The 24,043-nt window shown below is 50.4% G+C and overlaps 4 protein-coding genes and 1 long non-coding RNA gene across 16 annotated transcripts in view; 1 reads left to right on the plus strand and 4 right to left on the minus strand.

Annotated features, from left to right (window-relative positions):
- The first annotated feature begins 39 nt into the window (after positions 1 to 39).
- Positions 40 to 3,757, plus strand: CCDC189 (coiled-coil domain containing 189). Of its 11 annotated transcripts, XM_042972011.1 has the most exons (10): positions 40 to 372; positions 695 to 726; positions 1,234 to 1,299; positions 1,445 to 1,614; positions 2,177 to 2,247; positions 2,348 to 2,397; positions 2,478 to 2,565; positions 2,648 to 2,717; positions 2,821 to 2,907; positions 3,520 to 3,757. In XM_042972011.1, the coding sequence occupies exons 1-10, from the start codon at positions 169 to 171 to the stop codon at positions 3,696 to 3,698; spliced, it is 1,017 nt and encodes a 338-aa protein (XP_042827945.1). In that variant the 5' UTR covers positions 40 to 168; the 3' UTR covers positions 3,699 to 3,757. The 11 variants fall into 11 exon arrangements, 10 of the variants coding, with proteins under 10 accessions (XP_042827945.1, XP_015397552.1, XP_042827943.1 ...); XM_015542066.2 differs by lacking the exon at positions 2,348 to 2,397 and having other exon boundaries at positions 2,449 to 2,565; XM_042972009.1 differs by having other exon boundaries at positions 1,445 to 1,610; positions 2,478 to 2,717.
- LOC122234680 lies at positions 1,053 to 2,758 on the minus strand. The gene is made up of 2 exons (XR_006212580.1): positions 2,675 to 2,758; positions 1,053 to 1,606 (listed from the first exon to the last, which is right to left on the minus strand). It is a non-coding gene; the product is annotated as an uncharacterized LOC122234680 (long non-coding RNA).
- A 62-nt stretch (positions 3,758 to 3,819) lies between the features above and the next one.
- Positions 3,820 to 12,779, minus strand: PHKG2 (phosphorylase kinase catalytic subunit gamma 2). 2 transcript variants are annotated; one of them, XM_007092157.3, is made up of 10 exons: positions 12,682 to 12,779; positions 12,168 to 12,280; positions 7,633 to 7,808; positions 7,303 to 7,357; positions 6,190 to 6,255; positions 5,935 to 6,098; positions 4,935 to 5,025; positions 4,687 to 4,840; positions 4,489 to 4,614; positions 3,820 to 4,387 (listed from the first exon to the last, which is right to left on the minus strand). In XM_007092157.3, exons 2-10 carry the CDS (start codon positions 12,260 to 12,262, stop codon positions 4,094 to 4,096), a joined length of 1,221 nt encoding a protein of 406 aa, XP_007092219.1. In that variant the 5' UTR covers positions 12,263 to 12,280; positions 12,682 to 12,779; the 3' UTR covers positions 3,820 to 4,093. The 2 variants fall into 2 exon arrangements, with proteins under 2 accessions (XP_007092219.1, XP_007092218.1); XM_007092156.3 differs by having other exon boundaries at positions 12,610 to 12,691.
- A 4,388-nt stretch (positions 12,780 to 17,167) lies between these two features.
- On the minus strand, positions 17,168 to 20,427 carry TMEM265 (transmembrane protein 265). The gene is made up of 3 exons (XM_042972016.1): positions 20,343 to 20,427; positions 19,149 to 19,319; positions 17,168 to 17,661 (listed from the first exon to the last, which is right to left on the minus strand). Exons 2-3 carry the CDS (start codon positions 19,314 to 19,316, stop codon positions 17,500 to 17,502), a joined length of 330 nt encoding a protein of 109 aa, XP_042827950.1. The 5' UTR covers positions 19,317 to 19,319; positions 20,343 to 20,427; the 3' UTR covers positions 17,168 to 17,499.
- Positions 20,428 to 21,320: 893 nt separating this feature from the next.
- The window catches only part of LOC102959615 (Snf2 related CREBBP activator protein), a 34,407-nt gene continuing 31,684 nt past the window's right edge, over positions 21,321 to 24,043 (minus strand). Inside the window, 1 exon segment of the mRNA XM_007092158.3 lies at positions 21,321 to 24,011. Within this exon segment, the coding sequence (XP_007092220.2) occupies positions 21,321 to 24,011 (2,691 nt within the window).

The raw sequence follows: 24,043 nt of genomic DNA on the forward strand, positions 1-24,043 counted from the left end.
GAGGGAGACGCCCCCTGCGGATTGGCTGCACCCGGTCTTTCTACGGCGCCGATTGGCTGAGGCGTCGCTAGAGGGCCAGGCCTTGGCAGTCGCTGCCCGAGAACCGGCGTTCCCAGGACCTGGGCGGGACAGAGCCAGTGGTGACCCACGGCAAAGAGGAGCGACGAGATGATCCGTCAGAAGTCCAGCCAATTCCTAGGACTGAAGATGCAGTCGGAGCTTGAACAGCCCTCCGAACTGCAGCGGGAACCCGAGAGGGAACTCACTTCAGTGGATGAGTCCGTCATGCGGATAGCAACAGGTGTGCGGCCTGAGTCCGGCACCGCGGCCTCGGTAGAAGCGGATGAAGATCCTGCAGCCAACTTGTTTCCGGTGAGGGCGGGACAGAGTGGTCCGCTCATGAATGTTTGTAAAAGGGGTCCCCGGCAGGGCGCCACCCGCCGTTATGTTTATTAAAGTTCAAGACGTTTCCTGGGTGCCTTGGTGAAGAGGCGGGGGTGTGTAACTCCGACTGTTAAATGCTCATGAATGGTACTTAGGGCCTATCAAAGCCTGGCCTGCCGGCGTTGCTCGTACATAATCTTTAAGATGAGAAGGCAAGTTAGCGGGTTCTTAGGCCAGCTGGAGATCCGCAACAGGTCAGGGACTGGGCCAGGGACAAGCTCTGCCTGCCCAATCCGCTTTCTCTCCGCAGCCGCCGCTGCCCCGGCCCCGGATCTGCATGTGGTGAGTGTGAAGAGCCTTGGGGAAAAGTTACACTTTACATTTACATTATTCTTCCCCAAAAGTTCTGTCAAACAGCTAGAGCATTACCCATTTTACAGATGAGGAAACTGCAATTACCCAAGATGACTAGGTCTCCAGCTTTCCTGCCTCCCCAGTCCAACGAGGGAGGATGGGAAGAAGGGAGCCAAAGACTAAGGATGTAAATGGAATATCAACTGCTGTGGAGCACTGTATAAATGGGGACACTGAAGCCACATGAGGAGTGGCAGAGACAAGAGCTTAAATTTCCTAATCCTTGGCTTTATAAACGAAGAGGACCAAAGGAGTTCATTTAAGCCATATTCCTTATTTGAAGGTGGAGAAAGTTGGATCCAGAGAGAGTAGTGGAAGGGCTAATCCTCAAACTCAGGTCTCCTGATTCCCAGTTCAATGCTCTAGCCATCATAGCCCTGCCAGGAGACTAATGCACAATGGCCACCAACCTTTTCACCTCTTTTCTTACAACAGGAAATACCTGGACATCCATTCCATGCACAGGCTGGAGAAGACCACCAACACTGAGGAGATGAGGGAGTATGGGGGGATGAGGGAAGGGCAGAGAAGCTGTCTCCTGGGGAGATTGAGAGGGCTGGGCTGGGAGGGCGGGAAGAATGCCCAACTCCAGAGCATGTGGTGCATCGGTGTGGGGAGGCTCGCTCATTCCTTCCTCTCTCCTAAGGGTGCTAGCTGAGCTGTTGGGGCTAGGCTCTCCTGAGCAGAGCCTGCGGGATGCCATCATCCTGGACCTTTTCTCCCATGCACTCATCTTCTGCCGCCAGCAGGGCTTCTCACTGGAACAGACATCAACAGCTTGTGCTCTGCTCCAAGATCTTCACAAGGCCTGTGTGGGTGAGAGGGTCAGGCTACCTAAGGGTTTGAGCCCAGGGGACAGAGGAGACTGGGATGGCAAAAGTGACCAAGGGAAGCAGTAGTTCCCTTGGAATCTTTGTTCTGTCATTACACGCAATATGACCACACACAAGTTGTTTCAGCTTTGAAACCGTCCATTTCTTCATATACAGCACCAACTTCATGAGACTGTTCTGAGAAATATTGTGTGTAATAGATGTAAATATACACACAGTGCTCAATAAAACAGCTCCTCCTCCACCCCCCCCCCACTTTATTCTTAGAACTGTGTTTTTCTGCACAATGTTTAACAAGAGGTGAAATTACATATTTCTCGTTTTATTGTATGTCACTTACAGACGGGACCTTGTTTGTTTTGTTCAGTGCCCTAGAACAGTGCACGGGGTACTCGGTATTTGTTGAGTGAATTACTGAAATAAGCCAGGACTTAAACCTAGATTTGCTCACTTCTAAAGTGCAATAAGTAGCTGGTGAGTGAGTGAAATGAATGAATGATTATCAGGGAGGGGACTCACTGTCACATCTTGCTTTCCCCCCTCAGCAACCCCCTTGGGCAACGTGGAGGAATGTTACCGCTACTTCACCAGTGTTCTTTTTTGCCATGGACTCAGGGTCAGTTCCTCTGGAATGGAATCTTCAGTCTCCCCCCAGATAAAGTCTAGCCCAGTCTCCTGCCCTCTCTCACACTCGTCACCCTCATCTTTCTCTGAAGGCTGCAAGGGGCTCTCCCTGCTCCTGGACTGCCAGGCACTTGGAGAAAAGGTCAGGGTTCCTGGGGGTGGTCAGTCCCCTAACTCCCAATCATCCCCACAGCGGCCTCCCTTCAGTATCAACCTCTTTAGGGAGGAACAGCTGCTTGCCCTGGCAGATTATGTGGTCAACACCTACTTCCGCCACTTCAAGCTCTACAAATATGTCTTCACACCCCAGGTACAGAGGCCACCTCTCATCTCCCCCTTTCACTCAGTGCAGATGCCCTCCTCTCAGCCTCCCTCCTCCTCCCTCTTCCCAGGTGAGGCTGGACCTATCTTTGACTTACATAGGGCTACAGCCGCCTGAGCTCTGGCCAGAGGATGAGACAGGTGAGGAAGAGGGCTGGGGCTGGGGCTGGGGCTGGGGCTGGGGCTGGGGCTGGGGCTGGAGCTGGAGCTGAAGCTGAAGCCTCTTCCTGCTTCTGGCCTGCAGAGAAAGAAGGCGAGGAGGTGGGAGAGCAGGCAGTCACCCCACAGGAGGAGGAGCTGGAAACAGTGGTCCAGCCAGAGCAAGAGCCAAGTGAGGAGCTGGAAGGGTTAGGTTCCCCTGTGACTTGGAGCAAGTATAAAATGAAGGGGTTAGACCACATCAGGACTTCAGGTCTGTTTTAGGCACAGTGTCCTTTCTCCAAATGATTCCTTATGCAGAAATTCAAGATGACAAACCAGGTAATAAAAGTGTGGGGGTGGGATGGGGGGGGGGGGGCGGAAGAGGAGCTCCAGAAAAGGATAATTATAAAACCAAACAGTAACAACCAGCACACATTTAGCAGTAACAGGGTGCCAGGCAGGCCCTGTGTTAAGCATCTTACATTTAACCCTCCCTCAGTCCTAGGCACTAGGTGCTAGCACTATCTACATCGTACACAGGAGGAAACAGAGATATGCAAAGATTAAATCACCTGTGTAAGGCCACTTATCTGCTCATCAGCAATCCAGAGAGTCCAGCATGACCAGTCCACCCTCCTCTCTCCACAGAAGGGCTAGTTGACCTTTCCTGAACTGAAGCCTTTCCTGATTGCTACCTGTGTAGCCCCAGGCGCACCTTGGAGGTTGTGTTTGCCCAGCTAGGGGCAATCCCTCAGCCCCATGGCATCTCTGCTGACCTGCCCCTTCTTCCTTGCCTCTGCAGGCCAGGTCTCCATCCTGCGAGCCTACATCAAGACCCAGATGAGCAAGGAGCTGGGGCAGCTCCAACAGCTGATAGAGGAGCGGCTCAAAGCCAGCGAGGAAAGGCTCAACAGCAAGTTGACCATCCTAGAGCGGCCCTTCCAGCTACCTCCTGGCAAAGGCAAGAACAAGACCAAGTGACCCCCAGCATTTTCCCCAATAAAGGCCTGGGGCAGAGCAGCCCCATCCCCGCCCCCCCACCCCTCCTGAGCATCTTCTGGGCTTCCCCGCTGAAGCCAGACAGCAGACATAGGGCACTGGCTCTCGGGCGTGCAGCAGATTTTATTGCAGGTGCAGCACAGGCAGCATTGACAAGGCTAGGCATGGTGTTGCGAGCAGCAGCGCCCTTCCACCTTAGCTCTGATCCCAAAGCCCTGGCTGGTGGGGACAGGTGTACAGGGCTGGTCTTTATGGTCATATATCAGTGGCGGCATGGCCAGACAGGGGGGCCTGAGGCCAGAGCCCGTAAGGGCTGGAATGATAAAAATCCTCCTCCGGGAGAGTCCTGCTTTCTGGGGTTCCCCTGGGCTGAGGTGCTAGCCCAGTGCCAGCATGGTGTCGTCCTCGGTGATCGCAGCGGAGTCCCCCTCTTCTTCAGGGCCCATGACGGGAAAAGGCCCAGGGGGCTGGTGCTGGAAGAGGGCTGCTCGGTTTTGTTGCTCACCCTTCTTCACCCAGTGCCCATAGAGCCGGAAGGCACAGTTGTCGATGAGGCGCCGCACTGGCCGCAGCGCGTAAGGGTCCCTCAACAGTGCACTCTTGGTCAGCGGCCGGACACGCTGGGTGCTTAGGGCCACTCGTCCAGCAGCCAGCACTGTCCACACTGCCACCTGGGAAGAAGAGGCAATGTGAGCTCCAGCGGGGCATCCACCATAGGAGAAAGATCATGGGACAGAGGAACAGGCCCAGACGCTGACACTCTCAGGCTTACCCGGAACCGCTGGCGGGGGGTGAGGTTCCAGGGTTGGCTGCCTTCACAGCGCTCAAAGAAGGGATGCTGTAGGGCTTGCTCAGCTGTCAGGCGCTCCTCAGGATCTACCTGTAGCAGCTTTGAGATCTAGGGGAAACCCCAGAGCATGAGAGGCAGCTCTTGGGCCTCCTTCCTCACCCTCTCATGGCCCCAGCTCACCAGGTCTTTGACGGTGTCCGAACGGTCATCCCACTCAGGTGAACTAAACTGGTACTGGCCCTCCATGATCATGCGTAACATCAGGATCTGGCGTCGGTGCCAGAATGGTGGCGAGCCAGCCAGGAGTGTAAACAAAATCACCCCACAGGCCCAGCTGGGAAAGAGACCAGAGTCAGACAGGGCTAGGCAAATGTGTTGAAGGACAAGACACAAAGGAGAAAGGAAGTGGGGGGAGACCATAAACTCACAGGTCGACCTCCTTGCCATAGCCGGGGTGGGTTTCATCCATGGAGCATTTAAGGATCTCCGGTGCTAGGTACCCTGGGGTCCCACACAACTCTGGGGAGAGAGAGCTGAGATTGATGGATGCCACCAGACCCCTAACTCAAGGGCCTGTTCAAGGGCCCCTAACTCCAGACCTCTGCTGGAGCCTCAACGCTGCCAGGACCATAAGCGTTCCCATTCTGCTCCTGCCTGCCCTCCACTGAGGGCAGTACTAGACCCTAACCTTGCTGCACAACCCAAATACCCACCGAGGTTCCTGGTGGCCTTCCTGGGGAAAACCTCATTTTTGGATGGACTTCAAAGTCTTCCCCAAGCATATCATTTGCCACCTGCAACCCAACCTACCCACTCCTTACACAACTTTGTGCCACGTTTTTACATGTATAACATAAATGGGAAGCAAAACTTCAATCTTTTCTACGTTCCTTTCTGCCCAAATGGACTCCTCCTCCTATAAACTCTATTCTGTGTGGCAGAATCACCACTCAAACCAAGGAGAACGAGTGGGAATATAGGATTTCTTAAGGCTCATACTGAGTAAGTCCCTTGTTTAAAAGCCTTCCTTGGCTCCCCGTTGTGGTCTCGGGCTCAAGTCTAGACTCCTAAAGCACAGCCCGCCATGACTTGATCCTATTATTGATCCTCTTATTTTTAGCTGCTTCTATCACTTCAGGTACCAATTCTTTCATCCCAGCAACTGCCAAACTGTGTTCCATGGCATACTTCCAGGAAATCTTAGGCCTACCTCATTTGAAAATGACTCTCCACCCACCCCCACCCCAGATCAGGAAGCCCACTGTGAGATACATACAATGCTTTGCACCTAGAGGATACTTGGCAAATGCTCACTGTCTTCTCCTCTTTGCTTGGTTACCTGGGTACTCAATTATCAGACCCAGCTAACCAGCCTCAGGTCTGGGTCTCCTTCCCTCCCAAGCCTTTTAGGGCACCAGGACCCCTCACCTCGAAGCTTCTCGCCAGGTTCCAAGTGGCAGGAGAACCCAAAATCTGAAAGTCGGATCTGCATATTGTCATCTAGGAGAATATTCTCAGGCTTCAGGTCTCGGTGCACAATGTTGTTGGCATGGAGAAAGCTCACTGCTTCCAGCAGAGACCTCATGATGGACCTGAGGGAGGTGCAGTCTCCTCCTCTGCTTCTCCCTGCCCGGCCCCACCCCGCCCCCTGCTCACCCCACCGGCCGCAGGCTCAGCCATTACCTGGTTTCCTTTTCTGAGAGGGCCACCTTCTCTGTGAGATAGTCAAACAGCTCTCCCTTCCGCATCCTAAGGGATAGGAGGGATTGGGAGGTAGGTGTACCTTACAAGCGGCTGAGAAAATAAGCCAGTGGCTCACAGAAAATACCACGGAAGAGGCCAGTAAAGAGATTCCTCTTAGACAAACAAAGGGTCTTGAGACAGAGTGCTCCAAGAGTGAACTGGATGCCCGGGGCGCTTGGCCCAGGGGATTGGTAGTTGAAATATATGCACTGTGCCATGAGAGGGTTATTTTAGCAAGAATAAGTACCTTCTTGCAACAATTATTTTATAGGAGGTCCTTATTATGTGAGAGTAAACTCGAAGAAGACCTTTTAAAGTGAATCTAGACCATGACCAAAATTTTACAGTTAACAGTAGTAAAAAGTTGAATAGGACTTTATTTTGAATTTTGCTTATTTTATATTGTCTTTAAAAATTGAGGTTATTAACTGCAACTGCATCAGTCCTTGAAATCCGGAGTTGACTGGGGGCATATCAGTGTTTTGCAACATTGTGTGATGAGGTAACAGACACTTCCTACCTCCCCCGGCCAACTTTTGCAGAGGGTCATTTCTGTATGAAGACTTTGTGAATTTTTTCCAAGGGTCTCTCTTAAATATTTGCTATTTAAACCATTCTCTTTTGAGGTACCTTTGCGCTGCTTTACATTATATTTTCTAACATCTCACACTCAGATTCAGACTACCCAGAAAACGAATTGATGGGCAGAGACAAACACCATGTAAGGTGGTAGGGTGTTAAAACAGCGAGAGACAGATGAGCAAGAACCTGCTGATAAGTGGTCAGCTCTTAAAACAGCCTTTTCTTCCCTGCTAACCTTTCGACCATGGGGGACTGGGACAGTGGCCCCTTGGGTCATGAAGACCCTTTTAAATTGGCTGGTCACTAACATTCTTGAAGAACCTGCCCAATCAGGGCACCCAGGGAGAGGGGCCAAAGCCAGGAGTACAGGAAGGTGTGAGCAAGGTAGTCTTAGCCCACTGCGCTGTCAGGCTGGGGCCACGCGTGCAGGGGAGGAGGAGGCTTCTCAGATCAGGGCAGGGAGATACTCACAGATCAAACACCAGGAACATGAAGCTAGAAGACTCGTAGGAATCGATGAGAGTGACTGGGAAAGAGGCAGAAAGGTAGAAATACGGAGATGGAAAGGAGCGGATGCATGTTATAGGGGCTTTCCACCCCAAGGTGGCAGTGGGCTGTTACTGGGAAGGAAGGAGAACCAAAAGGAGGCAGTAGGGACCCAAAGGCTGGCCACACTTTGAGGTGGAGCAGAGCCATGACGAAGGGAGCAGAGGCATGGAGGCAGTGTGGGGGGAACGGGGCTATGGGCAGGGCCAGCAGGAGGTGGCTGTCAGCTAACAGGAGCAGGGAAGGCAGCCTCACTGATGTGGGGGTGGCCGGCGACCTGGCGAAGGATGTGCGTCTCTCGCCGCGTGGCTTCTCGCACCTCCTCTAGCTGTTCGGGGCTCAGTCGCTCAGCTGTCACCTCCATGATCTTCACCGCAAACTCATGGCCAGTAGCTCGATGAACACAACGGCGCACCACGGAGCTCACTCCTCTGCCAGAGTGAGACAGCACAAGAGTCAGGCCTCCTGCTCTGTCATTTTCACGCAGAGTGGTGCCTCGGCATCCTCTTACCCACTGCACCAGATTCCGAAGATCCATCTGGGCGACAAGGCTGCCTCCCGAGGAGCTTGTTCTGATCTACAGTAGCTTCACAGTAGCCTCAGCAAGCAACCTGGATACCCAGCAAGGTGCAACACAAATCTCACAGAGAAGGCAGGTGGAGGTCCTGGGTTTGAACCCAGTTTCTGCCACTCCCTCCGTGAATAAGTCTAGGCAAGTCTTTTCCACACTGAGCTCCAGAGCCTGCCTCTTGCTTGCCCTGGAACCCCACAAGGAGAAAGTGGGAAGAAATGACCTAAACCTCACTCCAAATTTTACTCACACTTCCCTGATTACCCCACCCAAATCCCAAAGTTCTCCTAAAATACGTCAAGTGCAAGGGGCTCCAAATAAATATTGGACCATTGACTGGAAGACCAAAGTTGTGAATTAGGAGACCTTGGTGTAGGCCCCAAATTTGCCACTAATTAACCTCCATGTAACCTAATGACCTAAGGTCTCTGGGCTTCCACTTTGCCGGCTCTGAAACGTGGCCAAAAACATCTTGAAGAGATGTTGAAAAACATTAAGGAGATAGAAGCAGAAAAGCCCATTTGGCATGGTGAAGAGAAAGTCCCAGACAGGTATTTCATTGCTGGGAATCTGTCACCAATTCCATATGACCCTACAAGTACCTCAGGCTAAGTGCAAATCTCTCCAAGATCGGCCCTCACACCACATTTCCTACGTTGGTTCCCTGGCTGCCCTCCACATAACTTTACTGCCGTGCTCTCAAGGCTTCCTTGCCCTTATGTAACTCCCTTTGCTTAGAATGCCTGTCAACCACATCTCTAGTTCCATCGAGAGATATAAACTATTGACCCTCTGGCCAAGTGCGCTGTTTGGTCAGCGTATTCTTGTTCTTTTCAAAACGAATTCCCATCTTAAGTGGGACAAGACCCGTCCAGCTGCCGCTGTGCTCCCCACACCTACTGCCTTACTCTTGGCCACTTCACAGTTTCACTTTCCTGATCTCCACTAAATGGCAATGCCATTCAACCAGACTCCCAAGCTAGAAATCTTGGTACAGTTCTTGGCTTCTTCCTCTCCTTCACAATCCACCACATGCAACCAGTCCACTCCATTCTGTGTTTTTTTCAATTCTGTTTCCTACTTCTCCACCCCCATAGCTGTTAACAGCCTCCCCACTGATCTCCCTGCTGCCAGTCTCAGCCACTGCAACCCATCCACCACACTGCTTCCAGAATGAGCTTCTTATGACAGTCCTGTCATAAGAATCATGTCATTCATTGCTGAAAAGTTTTCCAGCTTAAATTCCCTAACAGTTCCCTCATTCCTTAGTGGGACCCCCTAGAACAACTGTGCTCTTCTGAAATGAGACCTAAGAATTCCAACCTTATAGTTAACTGTGGAGTGCACTTAAAATTGTTTTCTCTCCATACTGCATCCCTATTACCTGCAAGATAGAAGTCAAATCCCAGTTCCTTCACCCATCACTCAGAAATGGTCTCAGTTTCTGTTCAGCCTCATCTTTGGCTATTACTCTGCTATTCAATATTTATTTCAGTGACTTACAACTTATCAATTTCTAGAATGCATCAAGCTCTTTTAAAGCTTCATGCCTTTATACATGAATAGACTGGTACTCTGGGAAAAGTCATTCAGTAAAAGTATGCAGGTAATTTACTATGCAGGGAAAAGACAGTGGAGACCAGGGAGGATGCTACTACTGTAATGCCAGAATGAGATGACAGGGGCCCTACCCTCTGACCTGCTTTCTCCAAAATGGGTCTTTCTGTACTCTGTGGCAGTGGAAACACTGTCCTTCCCTAAGGGTTCTTCCCAGCCTCGGTGAATCCTCCCTTATCTAGTCCTGAAACCCTATGTCAGCTTAGGACTTGGATTTCAGCTCACTTCTCTTCCAGACACTTTCTCCCCCCTGATGACCTCCAACCAGTCCCAGGGGACTTAAATACCAACTGTGCAATTGGCTCCTGCTGCAGTGTCTCAAACCTTGAGTCCTCTCCAGAATTCCTGATCCCAAAGGCCTTTGTGACATCTCCATGTGATATATTTTAAAAGAGTCTGAACAAATCTAATAGCCACACCCCTGTCTGCTTTCCTGGCCTGGGCGGCATGGGTCACAGCAGACCATGCCAACCTTCCAGAGGCACATTCTTTTTGTGCTTTTATTTCTAACTCACAGGTGCTATCTTATATCTTAGTCTCCCTTACTGACTCCTCCTTCTGTAACCCCTTAATGGTGACAGGCCTCAGGGCCTAAGCCTAGGCCCCCTTTCGTTTCTATTTTCTCACCAACTACTATCTATATGCTAACGCCTCTGATTTATTGCTCTAGCCCAGCTCTCTCTCCAATTCCAGACACATGTACCCACTTGACAGCTCCAGGTAGATATCTCAAAACTTAATATTTCCAAAATGGAATTCCTGACTTGCTTGCCCCTGCCAGAAATCTGATCTTTCTCACACTTCTTCATTTCAGTAAACAGTACTCAGGCGCTCAAATCCAAACCTGAGACGTTACTCTTGTTTCTTTTCGTTTCCCTCATGGTCCATAACCAGTCTTTCAGGAAACTATCAAGTCTCTCTTCAAATCATCACCTAAATCTATCCACTTCTCCCCATCTCTACCACCGCTCCTCTATTCTAAACATCACCATCTCTAGCCTGAATCCATCAGTAGCTTCCTAACTGATCTCTACACATCTACTCTTGTCCTTTTCCCATCCATTCTCTACACAAGAGCCAGAATAACCTTTTTTAAATGTAATAACACATTTGTGTTGAGCACTTACCATATGCCAGGAAGTGTTCTAAGAGTATCATACTAAGGGGCATGTGAGTGGCTCAGTCGGTTGAGTGTCCGACTTTGGCTCAGGTCATCATCTCACAGTTCGTGAGTTCGAGTCCTGTATCAGGCTTGCTGCTGTCAGCACAGATCCTTTGTCCCCCTCTCTTTCTTCCCCTCCCCTGTTCGCACACTCCCCCTCAAAAATAAATAAAACATTAAAAAAAAGCGTATCAGGGCACCTGGGTGGCCCAGTCGGTTGAGCATCCGACGATGGCTCAGGTCATGATCTCACGGTTAGTGGGTTTGAGCCCCGCGTCGGGCTCTGTGCTAACAGCTTGCTCAGAGCCTGGCGCCTGCTTCGGATTCTGTGTCTCCCGCTCTCTCTGCCCCTCCCCCACTCACTCTGTCTCTCAAAAATAAATGTAAAGAAAAAATTTTTTTTTAAAGTGTATCATATTCTTTCCATCCTCACAGCAACCTACAAGGTAGGGTCTATTTTTATAGCTGAGGCATGGAAAGTTTAAGTTCCTACCCCCAAATCAAAAATATGTAAATCAGATCATGTTACTGCCCTGTTTGAAACCACCAATTTCACTAGAATAAAATCTAAATGTCTTATCATGGCATAAATCCCTACATAATCTAATGTCTATTTACCTCTCCAACTTAATTTCCTCCACCTTGTGCCACTCTTACTACATTCTAGCCACCATGATCTTCTATCTATTGCTTGAACAGGCGCTTTCTAGCCTGAGCCTTTGCATGTGCTGTTCCCTCTGCCCCAAATATATCCTATCTCAGCTCACAAGCTGTTCATTCTCATCCTTCAAGTCTCAGTCCCATTAATTACTCTCATTCCATCATCCCAGCATATGATGACCTTTATCTTGTTTTTGTGTTTATCCTCCATCTCTACCACTAGCATATACTCCAGGCAAACAGAAAACCTGTGGGTCTTGTATTCCTAGTGCCTCACACAGTGCACCCAGCACACTATACATGCTTAGGAAATCTTTGATGAGTAAGTGTATCTGCACTGTCTCTACAAGTGAGGCCTTCCTTCTATTCTCTGCATGCTGAACTCCTATTCATCCTTCAAGACCTAAATATCCCCCTTTGGGGGGAAGCTGTGGTTTTATCAGCCCCATCACACTATTTACACAGCCTGATACTACTTGAACGTTTTTTGTGTCTCTTTCAGTCACTTCATTTGGAGGACAAACAACTCTTCTACCCTCCCTGTGCTTAGCTTCATGTCTGGCCGACAGTAAGTTACTTCAACTATGCTTGCTGAACACATAAATGTGTGAATTTGGAAAAAATGGAGGTTGGCTCAGAAAGAGTTTAGTCACCAAATGTTGCTCCACTAACCACTGTTCCTTCCCATTTAGAACTATCCAGCCCTCAGATGGAATCGTGTATTCTGGCTAGGACCTCATCGCTCTGGAACTCTGTCTCTCTGGCTGAATGAAGCCTCACCTGCCAATGATGTCCTTAGGGTCGTACTTCTGGTAAAACTCCTTGGCCGCTGCCCAGTCGGGCAGCTCATCCTCCGGCCCCACGTCCAGCGTCATTCTGAAGGTGGTGGGGGCCTGTGTGGAGGAAACGGAGGGCAGGGAGGGCAGTGAGGCCCACAGGCTCTGGGAGGACACACATCGCGGCTCGCGGAGGCGCAGCCCTTGCGGCTGGGGCGCCAGGATCCTGGGGGATAGGGACGGGGTGGGGTAAGGATCAGGACTGGGGAGACCCTGCGAAAGGGCCTAGGGGGCGGGAAGGGTGGCAGGGCAGGGAGGGGGACGGGGGAGGGGAAGGGAAAAGGTGCTAAGGAAGAAAGGAAGGGGCACACGGGCAGGTGGCTGTTGCTGCGCAGGCGCACTTGGGCGGGCACTGGGAGGGGTCGTGGGGTCTCGCGCAGTCTCACCGGCGGGTGAGGAGAGAGAAGCCAGGGTCGACGCGAAGCCTCTCTGTCCCGGGTTCGCCTCCAGTTCCTTACCTTACTCCCAGGGCGGCGCCGGCAACGACCTCAGGCCCCGCCCCCATCCTGTCGGCGAGTGGTCAGCGCCGCCTGAAGACTGAGCTTCAAAGTCCCTTCCGATTGGAAGTTCGTAGTCCAATAGGAAGCGGGGAGTCCCTAGGCTGGCGCGGGCGTTGGAGCTCGGAGTTACCGAAGGCTAGGGCGCTAGGGCGGGGCTTCAGATGCAGCCAATTAGTGCACAGGATCTGCTGGGGACAGCAGGGGGCGGAGCTCGTTGTCTAGAGGGCTTGGAGGCTTCCAACGGTACCCGGAAGTTAGGTTTACCCGGAAGCGTGGCTTCTGAGTATCTGGGTCGCGGGACTAGCTGCATCTCAGGTTCCCGGACTTGGTCATGGCCCCTTCCTTTCCTCCTAGCATCACTATCTGAATTTGGCTCTTTTTTAAACTTTTATATTGGCAGCCTGGCAGCAGGAATGCCTGCTTTGAGAAGTCACTTCCCTGCTTTTAAAAGGCTTGGAGTGGGCGCCTGGGTGGCTCGGTTGAGCATCTGACTTCGGCTCAGGTTATGATCTCAGGGGTTTGTGAGTTCAAGCCCTACATTGGGCTCTCTGCTGTCAGTGCAGAGGCTGCTTAGGATCATCTGTTTCCTTCTCTCTGTCTCTCCTCCGCTTGTGCACTTGCTCTCTCAAAAGTAAACACTTAAAAAAAATGCTCAGAGCATGCAGCTTGGGCCCCCACGTGCCACTAGGTGAGGACTTGGACGAGTCAGAGCCTGTCAACCAGAAGAGGCTTCCTAGTCCTCTGGTTGCTGCGCCTCTTCAGTATCTCCAAAGCCCTCGTGCTCACCATTTGGGGTTATACATTTCCCAGTCTTCCACCACCGCCTCCTAAAAGCCTTGGGGGATTATCACACTCTGTTCTAAGCTTGCCAAATTGTGTGTGATACTGCCCGGAGCAACTTACTTCATAAGCCTTTTCAGTGCATAGCTCAACCCTGGCATTCACTTACTCATTCAATAAATATTTGCTGAGCGTCTAAACGCTAGACTATCAGCAGTGGGGGGGGGGGGGGGGGGGGGGGAGTCCTCACCCTTGTGGAGGTTATGTTCCAGCAAAAAAAAGGCACAGAATGAATTCATTTAATCTTTAGCAACTATCTTAGAAATGTCACTTTAGGATCACAACCATAGAAGAGAAAAACGAATCCAAGTAACTTTTTAACTGAGTACTTTGACTTTATACTATCAATCTGAACAAAATCGCAAAGAAACCTTGAACTTAACTTTAGTAGGCTGTTTGGTAGCATAATGGGATAATTATTCAGAAATTGGGCAAATGAATAAACATGTTGATGTAGTTGGCAGCCAAGTTTCTTCCTGTGGGAATATGGAATTTGGGATGGGGAAAGGGGAGAAAGAACCTTATGACTGATTAAAATCGTATGACTTAAAAAACAGATTTAAAACAGATAAAATTAGATGTGTTCTAGCTCTAATCTCTAAAAGGGCCTAAAAGCAATAACATCCCAGAAGAATGAGTACAGCTACTCTAAGTCGTTTTAATTTTTTTAAATGTTTATTTTTGAGAGAGAGAGAGAGCGTGAGTGGGTGAAGGGCACAGAGAGAGGGAGATGCAGAACCCGAAGCACTCTCCAGACTCTGAGGTGTCAGCACAGAACCTCACATAGGGCTCCAACTCACAAACCGTGAGATCACGACCTGAGCCAAAGTCAGACACTTAACCGATTGAGCCACCCAGGCACTTCTACTCTAGTCATTTTAAAGTAATAGTCCTCAGTTCAAGGAACCAGGACTCCTTGGGAGAAATGGCCAATACCAGGCTTGGGCCAGAAAGTAAGTGAAGAAATGTGGAGACATAGCAGGACACAAGAACCAAGTTGAAGGAATTTCCACTGGTCAAAACCAGGAACACAAAGATTAATGAGGCTGAGAGGAACATGGGGGAGCCTTCTGATGTGCTAGAAATGTTCTACTCACCTAGGTGGTGATTATATAGAGGTCTTCATATGAGGTGTTCACCAAGCTGCACACTTAAGATCTGTGTACTTTACTTCATATAAATTATACCTCAACCAAACATTTTAAGGATGACAGTAATGAATCTAACAAATTGAACTAAAAAACAATCTGGGACCATACTTACACTAAAACTGACACTGGCTCCTGAGTGGATCAGCCAGGTGAGCAACTCTTGATTTCAGCTCAGGTCATAATCCCACAGTTCAAGAAATTGGGCTCTAAACTGACAGCAAGGAAACTGCCTGGGATTCTCTGTCTCTCTGCCTCTCCCCCACTCTTGCTTTCTCTTTTTCAAAATAAATAAGCATTTTTTTAAATTTTAAGTATTTAGGAAAGAAGGGCCTTCAACTTACTCTCAAATGGTTCCACAGTAACAGTTTGTGCATTTAGAAAGATCTAAAACAAATGTGAAATGTTAAAAAAGTATAAATCTAGGTGAAGAGCACATGAGTTCATTGTACTATTCTTTTGTTCAGTAGGCTTGAAATTTTTCAAAATTGAGTTTAAAAGTAGCAAGACCTTGGGGCCCCTGGTGGCTCAGTCAGTTGAGCGCCCGACTTTGGTTTGGGTCTCTCAGCTCATGAGTTCGAGCCCCGTGTCGGGTTCTGTGCTGACAGCTTGGAGCCTGGAGCCTGCTTCGGATTCTGTGCCTCCCTCTCTCTCTGCCCCAACCCACTCGCATTCTGTCTCTGTCTCTCTCAAAAATAAACATCAAAAAAAAAAAAAATTTAAAAAAATAGCAAGACCTCATTTAATCAGTTTGGGGGAATGGGATAGTTTCCTCTAGAAACTGAAAATGATTAATGAAATATTACCTTTAAAAAAGTTTCTGTATGAAATCTAAAATGTGTTATACTGATGTGCAGGCAGCAGCTTACACCAATTAAATCAGAATCCCTAGGGGCAAAAGCCCAGGCATTAAGTACTTTTTAAGGCTCCCCAGGCAGTTCTATTGTGAAGACAAGATTGACCACCAGTGCCCTAGGTATGGCTTCTATCCATTGCTGTAACTCTAACCTCTGGGACCAACAATAGAGTCTCTTCACTTTTATTTCCTGGAGCACTTCAGAACGCTGAAGACCACCATCATGTGCCTCTTCTTCTCTTTAATCTTCTCTCTTCGGTGTGCAACAAATATCTCTAATTCATTTACATGCTCTGCTGGTCTCTAAATTATGGTGAAATAATCCAAAAATTCAATTCCCAGAGCACATGTACTCCAAGAGACATGTACAAGGATGTCCACAGCAGCATGATTCATAATATCACGAAACTGTAATCATCCCAAAAGTCCACCAACAGGAAATGGATAAAATGTAATATATTCATATAATGGAATACCATACAGTAATGAAAACTATAGCTGAATCAAATATTAATGAATCTCAGCAATAATGTTAAAGAAGCCAGATATGAAAACAATACATATGATTCCATTTATACAATGCTTAAATGCAGGCAAGACTAAATTCCATTGTTAGAAATCAGAATGGAGGGTGCCTAGGTGGCTCAGTCGATTAAGTGTCTGTCTCTTGATTTCAGCTCAAGTCATAATCTCAGTTTCATGAGTTTGACCCCCACATTGGGCTCTGCCCTGACATTGCAGAGCCTGCTTGGGATCCTCTCTCTCCCTCTCTCTGCCATTCCCCCCATTCATGCCCTCTCTCTCTCAAAATAATAAACTTAAAAAAAAAAAAAAAACTTATCAGAATGGTAGTTACTTGTGGGAAAAAAGGAAGGGAGTGGTATTGGGAGGGATATAAAGGAGGTTTTGGAGTAAAGGCAATATTCAATTTCTTGATTGAATGGTGATTTTCAGATGTTTGCTTTGCGTTAGTTTATAAACTCTGTATTTGTTTGGGATATTTTCCTGCATGTATACTTCGAAATTTGAAATAAAATATGTTTAAGATTACCATGAGGCCCAAGATATGAAAATTCATTATAATCCTACAAAGCTTCACACACAGGGCAGAGACTTACCTGTGACTGCTATCCAACCCTTCCATTCCTCTTTTGACTCTGGAAGCAAGCTATCTGGGTTCAATCCCAGCTCTGCCTCTCACTAGCTGGGTGACATTGGGTGCTTGTTTCCTCAGCTATAAAATGTAAATAATGGTACCTGCTATCGATTAACTGTGAGGACTGAAGGAGTTAAGAAATATAAAGTGCTTAGAACACAGCCTGGAACATAGTAAGCACTCAGTAAATAGTGGTTGCTGCTACTACTCTTCCTATCTGGCCACAGGGTCTCTGTTGATGTGCACAGGAGAAGCTGGGGTGTTTCCAAGAAGGGAAACCACCAGCAGAAGGGAGGGGGTGGAGAGAAAGAAAAAAAAAAATCCTTTCTTTCTCTTGGGGTGCCTAGGTAAAGGGAAATGCAGATTTTGCCATCGGTAACATGTCCAGTCTGGCTCTCGCCAAGAACCCGGGGAAAGTAGGGGAACAACAATTAGACAGGAGCATTTCACCACTAAAAAAGCTTTTTATTACAAAACAAATTCTAATAAAATCAGGCCTGGTTTTCAACCCCACCTCTGGGTTGAGGCCCCTAGGATGTGATGGGCTGGGGGAATTAGGGGGTGGTGGGCACTGAAAGAACAGAGCAGGCTGGCCTCCCCTCATCAGTCTCAGCTGCTGCCTCTTTTTAGAAAGGTCTAGAAGAGCTCTTCCAAAGCCCTTTGAGAGAGGCACCATCCTTCCAGCCAGGAAGGACCACTGCTCGCCCCAGACCCTAGCAATGCCGCACTGCAGGATCCAGGAGGTCTCGCTGATTCTCAGCAGAGGCCACCCAGGGTTACTCAGCCTGGGCGATGGCGTAGGAGAGCAGCCACAGAAGCAGAGGGCCCAGAATGAGGACAGCAAGCCAGACGGCAAAGCTGGCCAAGATGAAGTTCCGGGCCCGGGCCCCCCAGTGCACTGCCTCCTCGGACCGGCCTGCCTTATGCCGCTCTTCCGCCTGTGGGGGCAGGTTTTTGGTTAGGTTCTCCCCCTGCTTCTGACCCAAAGTACCCATTGTCCCACACCAATCCTCCATCCTTGTCATGGCTCAAAACCTGACACCCAAACCCCTAACCTCCCTTTCCAATGTCTATCTCTCAAGCCTCATCTGCAAAGTACCCACTCTGCTCTGTGTACTTCTCCAAGTAGCCATTGTCAGCTCACAAGATCACATATGGGAAAGTACTTTTCAATCCTTTTATTCCCTATCTTTTTCTACTCATCCCAGGTTCATTCAGAATCTGGAATCCTCGGCAAGAAACAACGAGCTATCTTGGAGTATTTAGCCCCGCCCCCCCACCTCCACGTCCAGTCAAACAACACTCCATTCTTATTAGCCCCATGAGTCTCAACTCTCTCATTATTAAGGATTCTGTTTATGATTTTGACCTAATGAAGCCCAGAAATTCTCATGATGATAAGAATACAGTTTGATAGGTAAAATCCAACTAGGATTGAGAAAATTCCAGCATGATGTTTAAGTTATCCCATGTGGCCTTTCAAAAGGTCCATGTGCAGTTTTGGTTAGGTGTTTGGAAATGGTGAAGCCCTCTCCAAAACTCCACAGCTTCTTCCCAACTGCTACAGATCACTCTAATCACTGCTCAACTGCCTCGAGTTCTGCCCCTTCCAATCCATCTTCCATGCAGGCCTTGAGAGCAGATCTCACTGAAACACAAACCTGACCATGTCACTCTCCTCTCCAAAAACTCTTGAAAGTACTCCTCAGGGGGCACCAGGGTGGCTCAGTCGGTTAAGCGGCCGACTTCGGCTCAGGTCATGATCTCGCGGTTCGTGAGTTCGAGCCCCGCATCGGGCTCTGTGCTGACCGCTTAGAGCCTGGAGCCTGTTTCAGATTCTGTGTCTCCCTCTCTCTCTGACCCTCCCCCGTTCATGCTCTGTCTCTCTCTGTCTCAAAAATAAACGTTAAAAAAAATTAAAAAAAAAAGAAAGTACTCCTCAGTACTCTGAAGATAAAGTTTAAACTCCAAGCACAGCATTGGAAGCCCTTGGGAATCTGGGCCCTCTGGCTTCATCTGTCACTATTCCTCAGTGGTCCAGTCACGCAGAACTAATAGTCCAGGTACACACTGTTCCCTTTACCTGGAACGCCCTTTCACCTTTAGTCACTCATCCCCTAAGGTTATTTTCCTGTCACCTACTCTACTATACACATGTATGTAATCACACGTACGTACACTCCCTAGCTCCCCAAATGCCTTGTATTTCCTCTGTCACAGTACTGATGACCTGCATTCCAGCCATAATTATCCATTTTCGCAGTTCTCTCTTTCATTAGACGGTGAGCCCTTTGACAGCAGGCCCAGAGCCAAGCTCTGACAAGTACTTAGTAACTGTGTGATCACTGTAGATATAGATCAGATACACCAAACCATTGCCTAACTACACCCACCCCCCTGCTCCCATAGGAATTGCATTCCTCACCTTGATGGCAAACACAAGGGCCACGACTCCCAGGCAAGAGCAGCCACAGATAATGCTAGTAGCTGCCAGGTAGCGGAGGCGGAGCCAGCAGCAGCGGATGGGGGATGGAGAATGAGCAGCTTCCATGTTGCTCACCAAGGTGTCCACTGCCTTCTCCTCGTCCTCCATCACCTGTGGGCGATACAGTCAAGGTACTTGTAAGCCCAACAACTGAGCCATTGGCCTGGCGTGCTCAGACTCCACCCCTCTCTCTAATCTGTCCTCGTGACCTAGCCCAACTGTCAGGTAAGCTGCCTTATGCGGAATTCCTCCAGTGACTCATAGACCAAGAGAGGAAATGTGTGGCCGGAATCCTTTTTTCTCAGCCTAAGATTCGGAGCCTTTAAAGGCAAGCTGGTGTGAATATCGCATTATCTGTTTTGCTGTTTTGACATGTAGGGAAAAGGAAAATGACAGGAGCACACTGACAAGCAGGAGAAAAACCATCTCAAAAGCTGCTAGGAATCAGACTATATAAGTCAGTGACTTTAAACTGTATTTCAAAGGGCTTAAAATTTCCTGAAGTTCCTCAGAGGCTGCCCCTGAATATTGAGGGGTCACAAAATAGCACCCTAAGCCCTATACCCCACTTTAAGCAATCATTTCATGTGAAAACACGGTGGATGACAACACAGGGATGGGGGAAAGGAAGGGGAAAATTATCCATTCAAGCTCTCTTTATAGCTGAGGACACTGAACACCAGAAAATCCTTACCTGCGTAAATCAGGGCCTCTTTTGCTATGCTGACTCCCTGCTACCTCTCCTCTCCATTTTAACCCAGGACCAGTCTGACCTCATAACCCACACAGAAACCTACATAATGATGCCTTGCTTAATCACTTCTCATTCCCCTAACTTCTCAAGTCCTCTGAGCTCTGGCATCAAACCACCTTTCCACCCTCATCTCCAACCATCCCCCTACATCCTACACAAAACAGAACCATTTGCAGTTCTCTGAACACAAGTAACAAAGGATAGATGGAAAGAGGAAAGGCAAGATAAGAAGAGTGCAAAGAATCTCTACCACAAGGCTGAAGAGTGGGTATGGGAAAAGAACTGCTGAGGTAAACACAGATGTAGTCATTGGGGGGGGAATGCAAAGAGAGGGTCCAGAAGTGATCACAAGAAACGTAAAAATGAACAGGGGCTCTTACCTGGCTATAGGCCTTGAGGGACTGTGAGTTTCGGCTCCTGCCTCAGGTTTGATTTGGCTTGGGTGGAGAAGGAGCTGACTCAGGTCTCCAAGCCAAGCCCAGGGGTGGGGTTAGGTGGCCAGCCACCTCCAGAAAAGCCCCAGGAGCTCGGAATGGGGTGTGGCTGACTCAAACTAGTTTGGCTAGATGGAGGGAAGCAAAAGGGGGATGGAGCAACTGGAGGTAGGATGCCTGCCTTCTGGAAAAGGAGTGAAAGCACCTGAGCAAGAGGAGTAAAAGCAGGGGAAAATCTGAGGCATCAGAGAGCTCTGAGGGAAAGTCCAGAACTAAGGGAATAGGAGGAGAGAGAAAGTATGAGTTGGAGTGACTTAAAACTGAAACTTTAGGGAAAGACACCCTACCAGATCAGATTTGCCAATCTTCCCTCCTCTTGGGTGATTTCTACCTCAAAGACACATAATTCTGGGTTAGAGATCAGGTACTAGGGTTTTGACAAGAACAAGAGAGAGGAGGAAAACGATGCCCAAGTTCCCACCCAACCCTCCACCAGACCAGAAAATCAGAAGCCTCCTTACGCGGATGCTCATACAGAAACTAAGTTTATTATTTTTTCTTCTTAAAAAAAAAAGAAAAAAAAAAAAAACTCATGGTAGAGAAGCCCCTCCCCCTTCCCCTAAAGGTGGGGGCTGTGAAAGATAGCTGGGGAATCAAGTACAAGGGGGTGGGGACAGAGACTATCTTGCCACCCTTAACACTGCCCAGCCTTGTGGGGTGGAAGGGAAGGGGGTATATGAAGAGCCCCGTTTCCATGACAACCAGTTGCCTACCCCCTACTTTGGTGGAAAGAAGGGAGAAGGCCCCTATGTCTCCCTGGAGGCTTTCCCCCTCAAAAGACTTCAAGTAGTGGTTAACAGAGTCAGGCCTGGTTGTGGAGGGAGAGGGGCCATGGCGGAAAGCCCAGGTGGAGGGGCAGCCCACTCACGTCTTGGCCTTGCGGCCTCTGTGACTAACGGTAGGGCCAGCCAGGTGGGAGGGGGCACTGCTGCGCAGGATACGCTGGTCCCCTTGGTTGGTGGCCCCACCAAGTCGACGGGGGCCAGGCCGGCGACGTAGGGTCCCATCCCCTTCCTCTTCCTCGCCTGAGGCTTCAGCCTCAGACTCCTCTACAGAACCCTCAGGTCCCAAGGGACTCGGGGGCTGTAGGCGGCCCCGCTTTGCCAGCCCAGGGCCCCCGCCAACTGGGGCCCCTGCCCGTTTGCGAGGCACCTTCTCAGTCTCTAGTGGGGGAACTAGAGACCCTGGACGCAGCCGGGTAGAGCGCAGTTTTGGAGCTAACGAGACCACAGGAGGTGTCAATTCTAACCCGCCTGGCCCACTATCTGCTAAATCCAGGTCATCCTGAATTACAGCCACCACCATGGACCCTTCACTCTTTCGCCCCCGCATTCCCTCTGCTTCAAGCCGCAAGCGGGCCAGGCGGGTGAGGGGGCGGCTTCCGTCCTCATCAGAGGAACTACCCTCACTCTCCCCCTGGCCCTGGGGTTGCCGCCGCCTCCCCAATCCACAGCTCTCGAGGACAGAAGAGCTGTCACGGTCCAAGACAGGGAGCTGGCTGGGCCGAGGTGATGGTGGATTCTTGGGAGGTCGACCCCGTTTCCGCTTGGGTGGGGATGTTGAAATGGTGAGATTGGTGACAGTGTTGGCGACAGTAGCAGTGGGACAGGCTAGGAGTGGTGGGAGTGGTGGCAGGGGAGGTGGTAGCGGGAGTGGCTGTGTCCGGCTCTCTAAGTTGCCATCCCCTGGAGAGGAAATGGTCCCAGGAATGGGTAAATCTCGTGCCTTAGGGGGCCGCCCACGCCTTCTTTTCTCCACAGGTGATAGGATGATGGGCTCGGGTCTGTGAATTGGCTGGGGTCCAAGAGGCTGGGACCCAGGACTAGGCTGGGGTCCCAGGACAGGCTCCGCAACAATAAGGGTCTCAGCCCCAGGGACTGGGTCAGCCCCATTGGTTTTTCCCTTAGAGGTGGATGAAGGTACCTCATCCACCCCTCGCCCAGCATCTGCTGGAGACCTGTTCTTCTTGGGGGGCCTCCCCCTCCGACGTTTCACTGCAGGAGGGGTGATGGCAAGAAGTGCCCCTTCTCCGTTCTCTGGGCTGCCCCCACCAGTCACCCCCAGCTCAATGCGACGACGAGCTATGAAGGGTTGCTGGGTTGGGGTGGGCAGTGTGGATGGGGGAGCAGCTTCACAGGGCCCACCGGTGGGAGGTGAGGATTCTGGCCCCGACATGCTGCGGGCAGATGGGCTTCCCGGGCTGGTACCAGTCTCAGAGACCCCAGGCACTAGGGTGCTGGCAGTTCCCCGCTGCTGTCGCCGTCGCCTCACCAGTTCCTTTTCCTCTACCACAGTCACTAGCCGTCCCGGCAGCTTGCGAAGCACTTTGGGGCCTGGAGGCTGCCCTGGCCGACCAGCCCCCTGACCCCTAATTTCTACATCAGCACTGGTGCGACGCCGAGGGGGCCGGGCAGGTGAAGGACTCTCAGGTGAGGAGGTGGCCGAAGATGAGGTTGATGGGGCTGCGACCTCTGCTGGAACAAGTTCCTGTGGCTTCTCTGGGCTGGAGGTTGGGGTCTGGGCCTCCACCAGCTCTTCTGAGCTCTTGTCAGCCTCCAACGGCTCCTGAAGTAGCTCATCAGATGCTGCTGAAGGTGGGAGCTCCAGCCCATTGCTCTCACTCAGACAGGAGGGCACCTCCTCACCATCAGGCAGCACTGTGAGGATGGTCCCCTCAGCAGGCTCTGGCACTTCCTGCTCTTGACCGTTGGGGACGCTGTCAGCCTCCAGGGTTGGGCTAGGTGCAGAAGAGGCGAGAGAAAGGTTCTTCTCTGATATAGGCAGGATCTCAACAGCAACTGGCAACAGATCCTTAGGGGGCACAAGAGTAAGTGGGGAAGTCTCGGAACTGGCCATATCAGCCAGCTCCGGGGACTCGGTGGATGCCAATGCTTGTGCACACAGTTCTGTCTCAGGCCCCAAGCCCAAGGGGAGGTTGGTGACTGGGGGGGAGACGGGCACAGAAGGTAGACCAAGCAGGAGAGGGGAAGAAGGAGTTGAGAGAGAGGTTTGGGCTGGAGGTGGAGTATGAGCTGGCGGAGGTGTACAGGCAGGAGGAGGGGTACAGGCAGAAGAACAAGAGGGAGGAATCTGTGAAGGGGGAAGTGGAGGAGAAGGCAAGATATGAACAGGAAGCATGGTTATTGGATTTGGGGCTGAAATGGGGATCGGGGCAGGGATTGGAACAGGGATTGGGGCAGGAATTACAGCAGGAGCTGAAGCTGGAGTGGGTCGAGGCCTAGGTGCTGGCCGGGGAACTCTCTCCCTGGCAGGGCTGCAGCGTGGGGGTGTGGAAGTGCTGCGGGTATGATGGGTGGATGTGACAGGAGTGTGGTTTGCCCCTTGAGTCTCAGCCCGGGCTCCACGAAGACGTTCACTGACGCGAGTCCCTGGCCTTTCAGGGGCCTTGGCCTTCTTACTGCGCCGGTGACTGCCTCCACCAGTCCCACAGGAAACCTCATCCCCAGCCCCTGGCCCCTCCTCCTCCTCTTGGGGTAGGCGGAACACCTCCTCCTTGGCTTGGTCCAGGTCCTTGCGGGCAGCTTCCACTTGCTCCTACCAACAACAGAGCCCAAACAGTGGGTGGT

This window comes from Panthera tigris, chromosome E3, assembly GCF_018350195.1.
Source record: "Panthera tigris isolate Pti1 chromosome E3, P.tigris_Pti1_mat1.1, whole genome shotgun sequence".
NCBI lineage: Eukaryota > Metazoa > Chordata > Mammalia > Carnivora > Felidae > Panthera > Panthera tigris.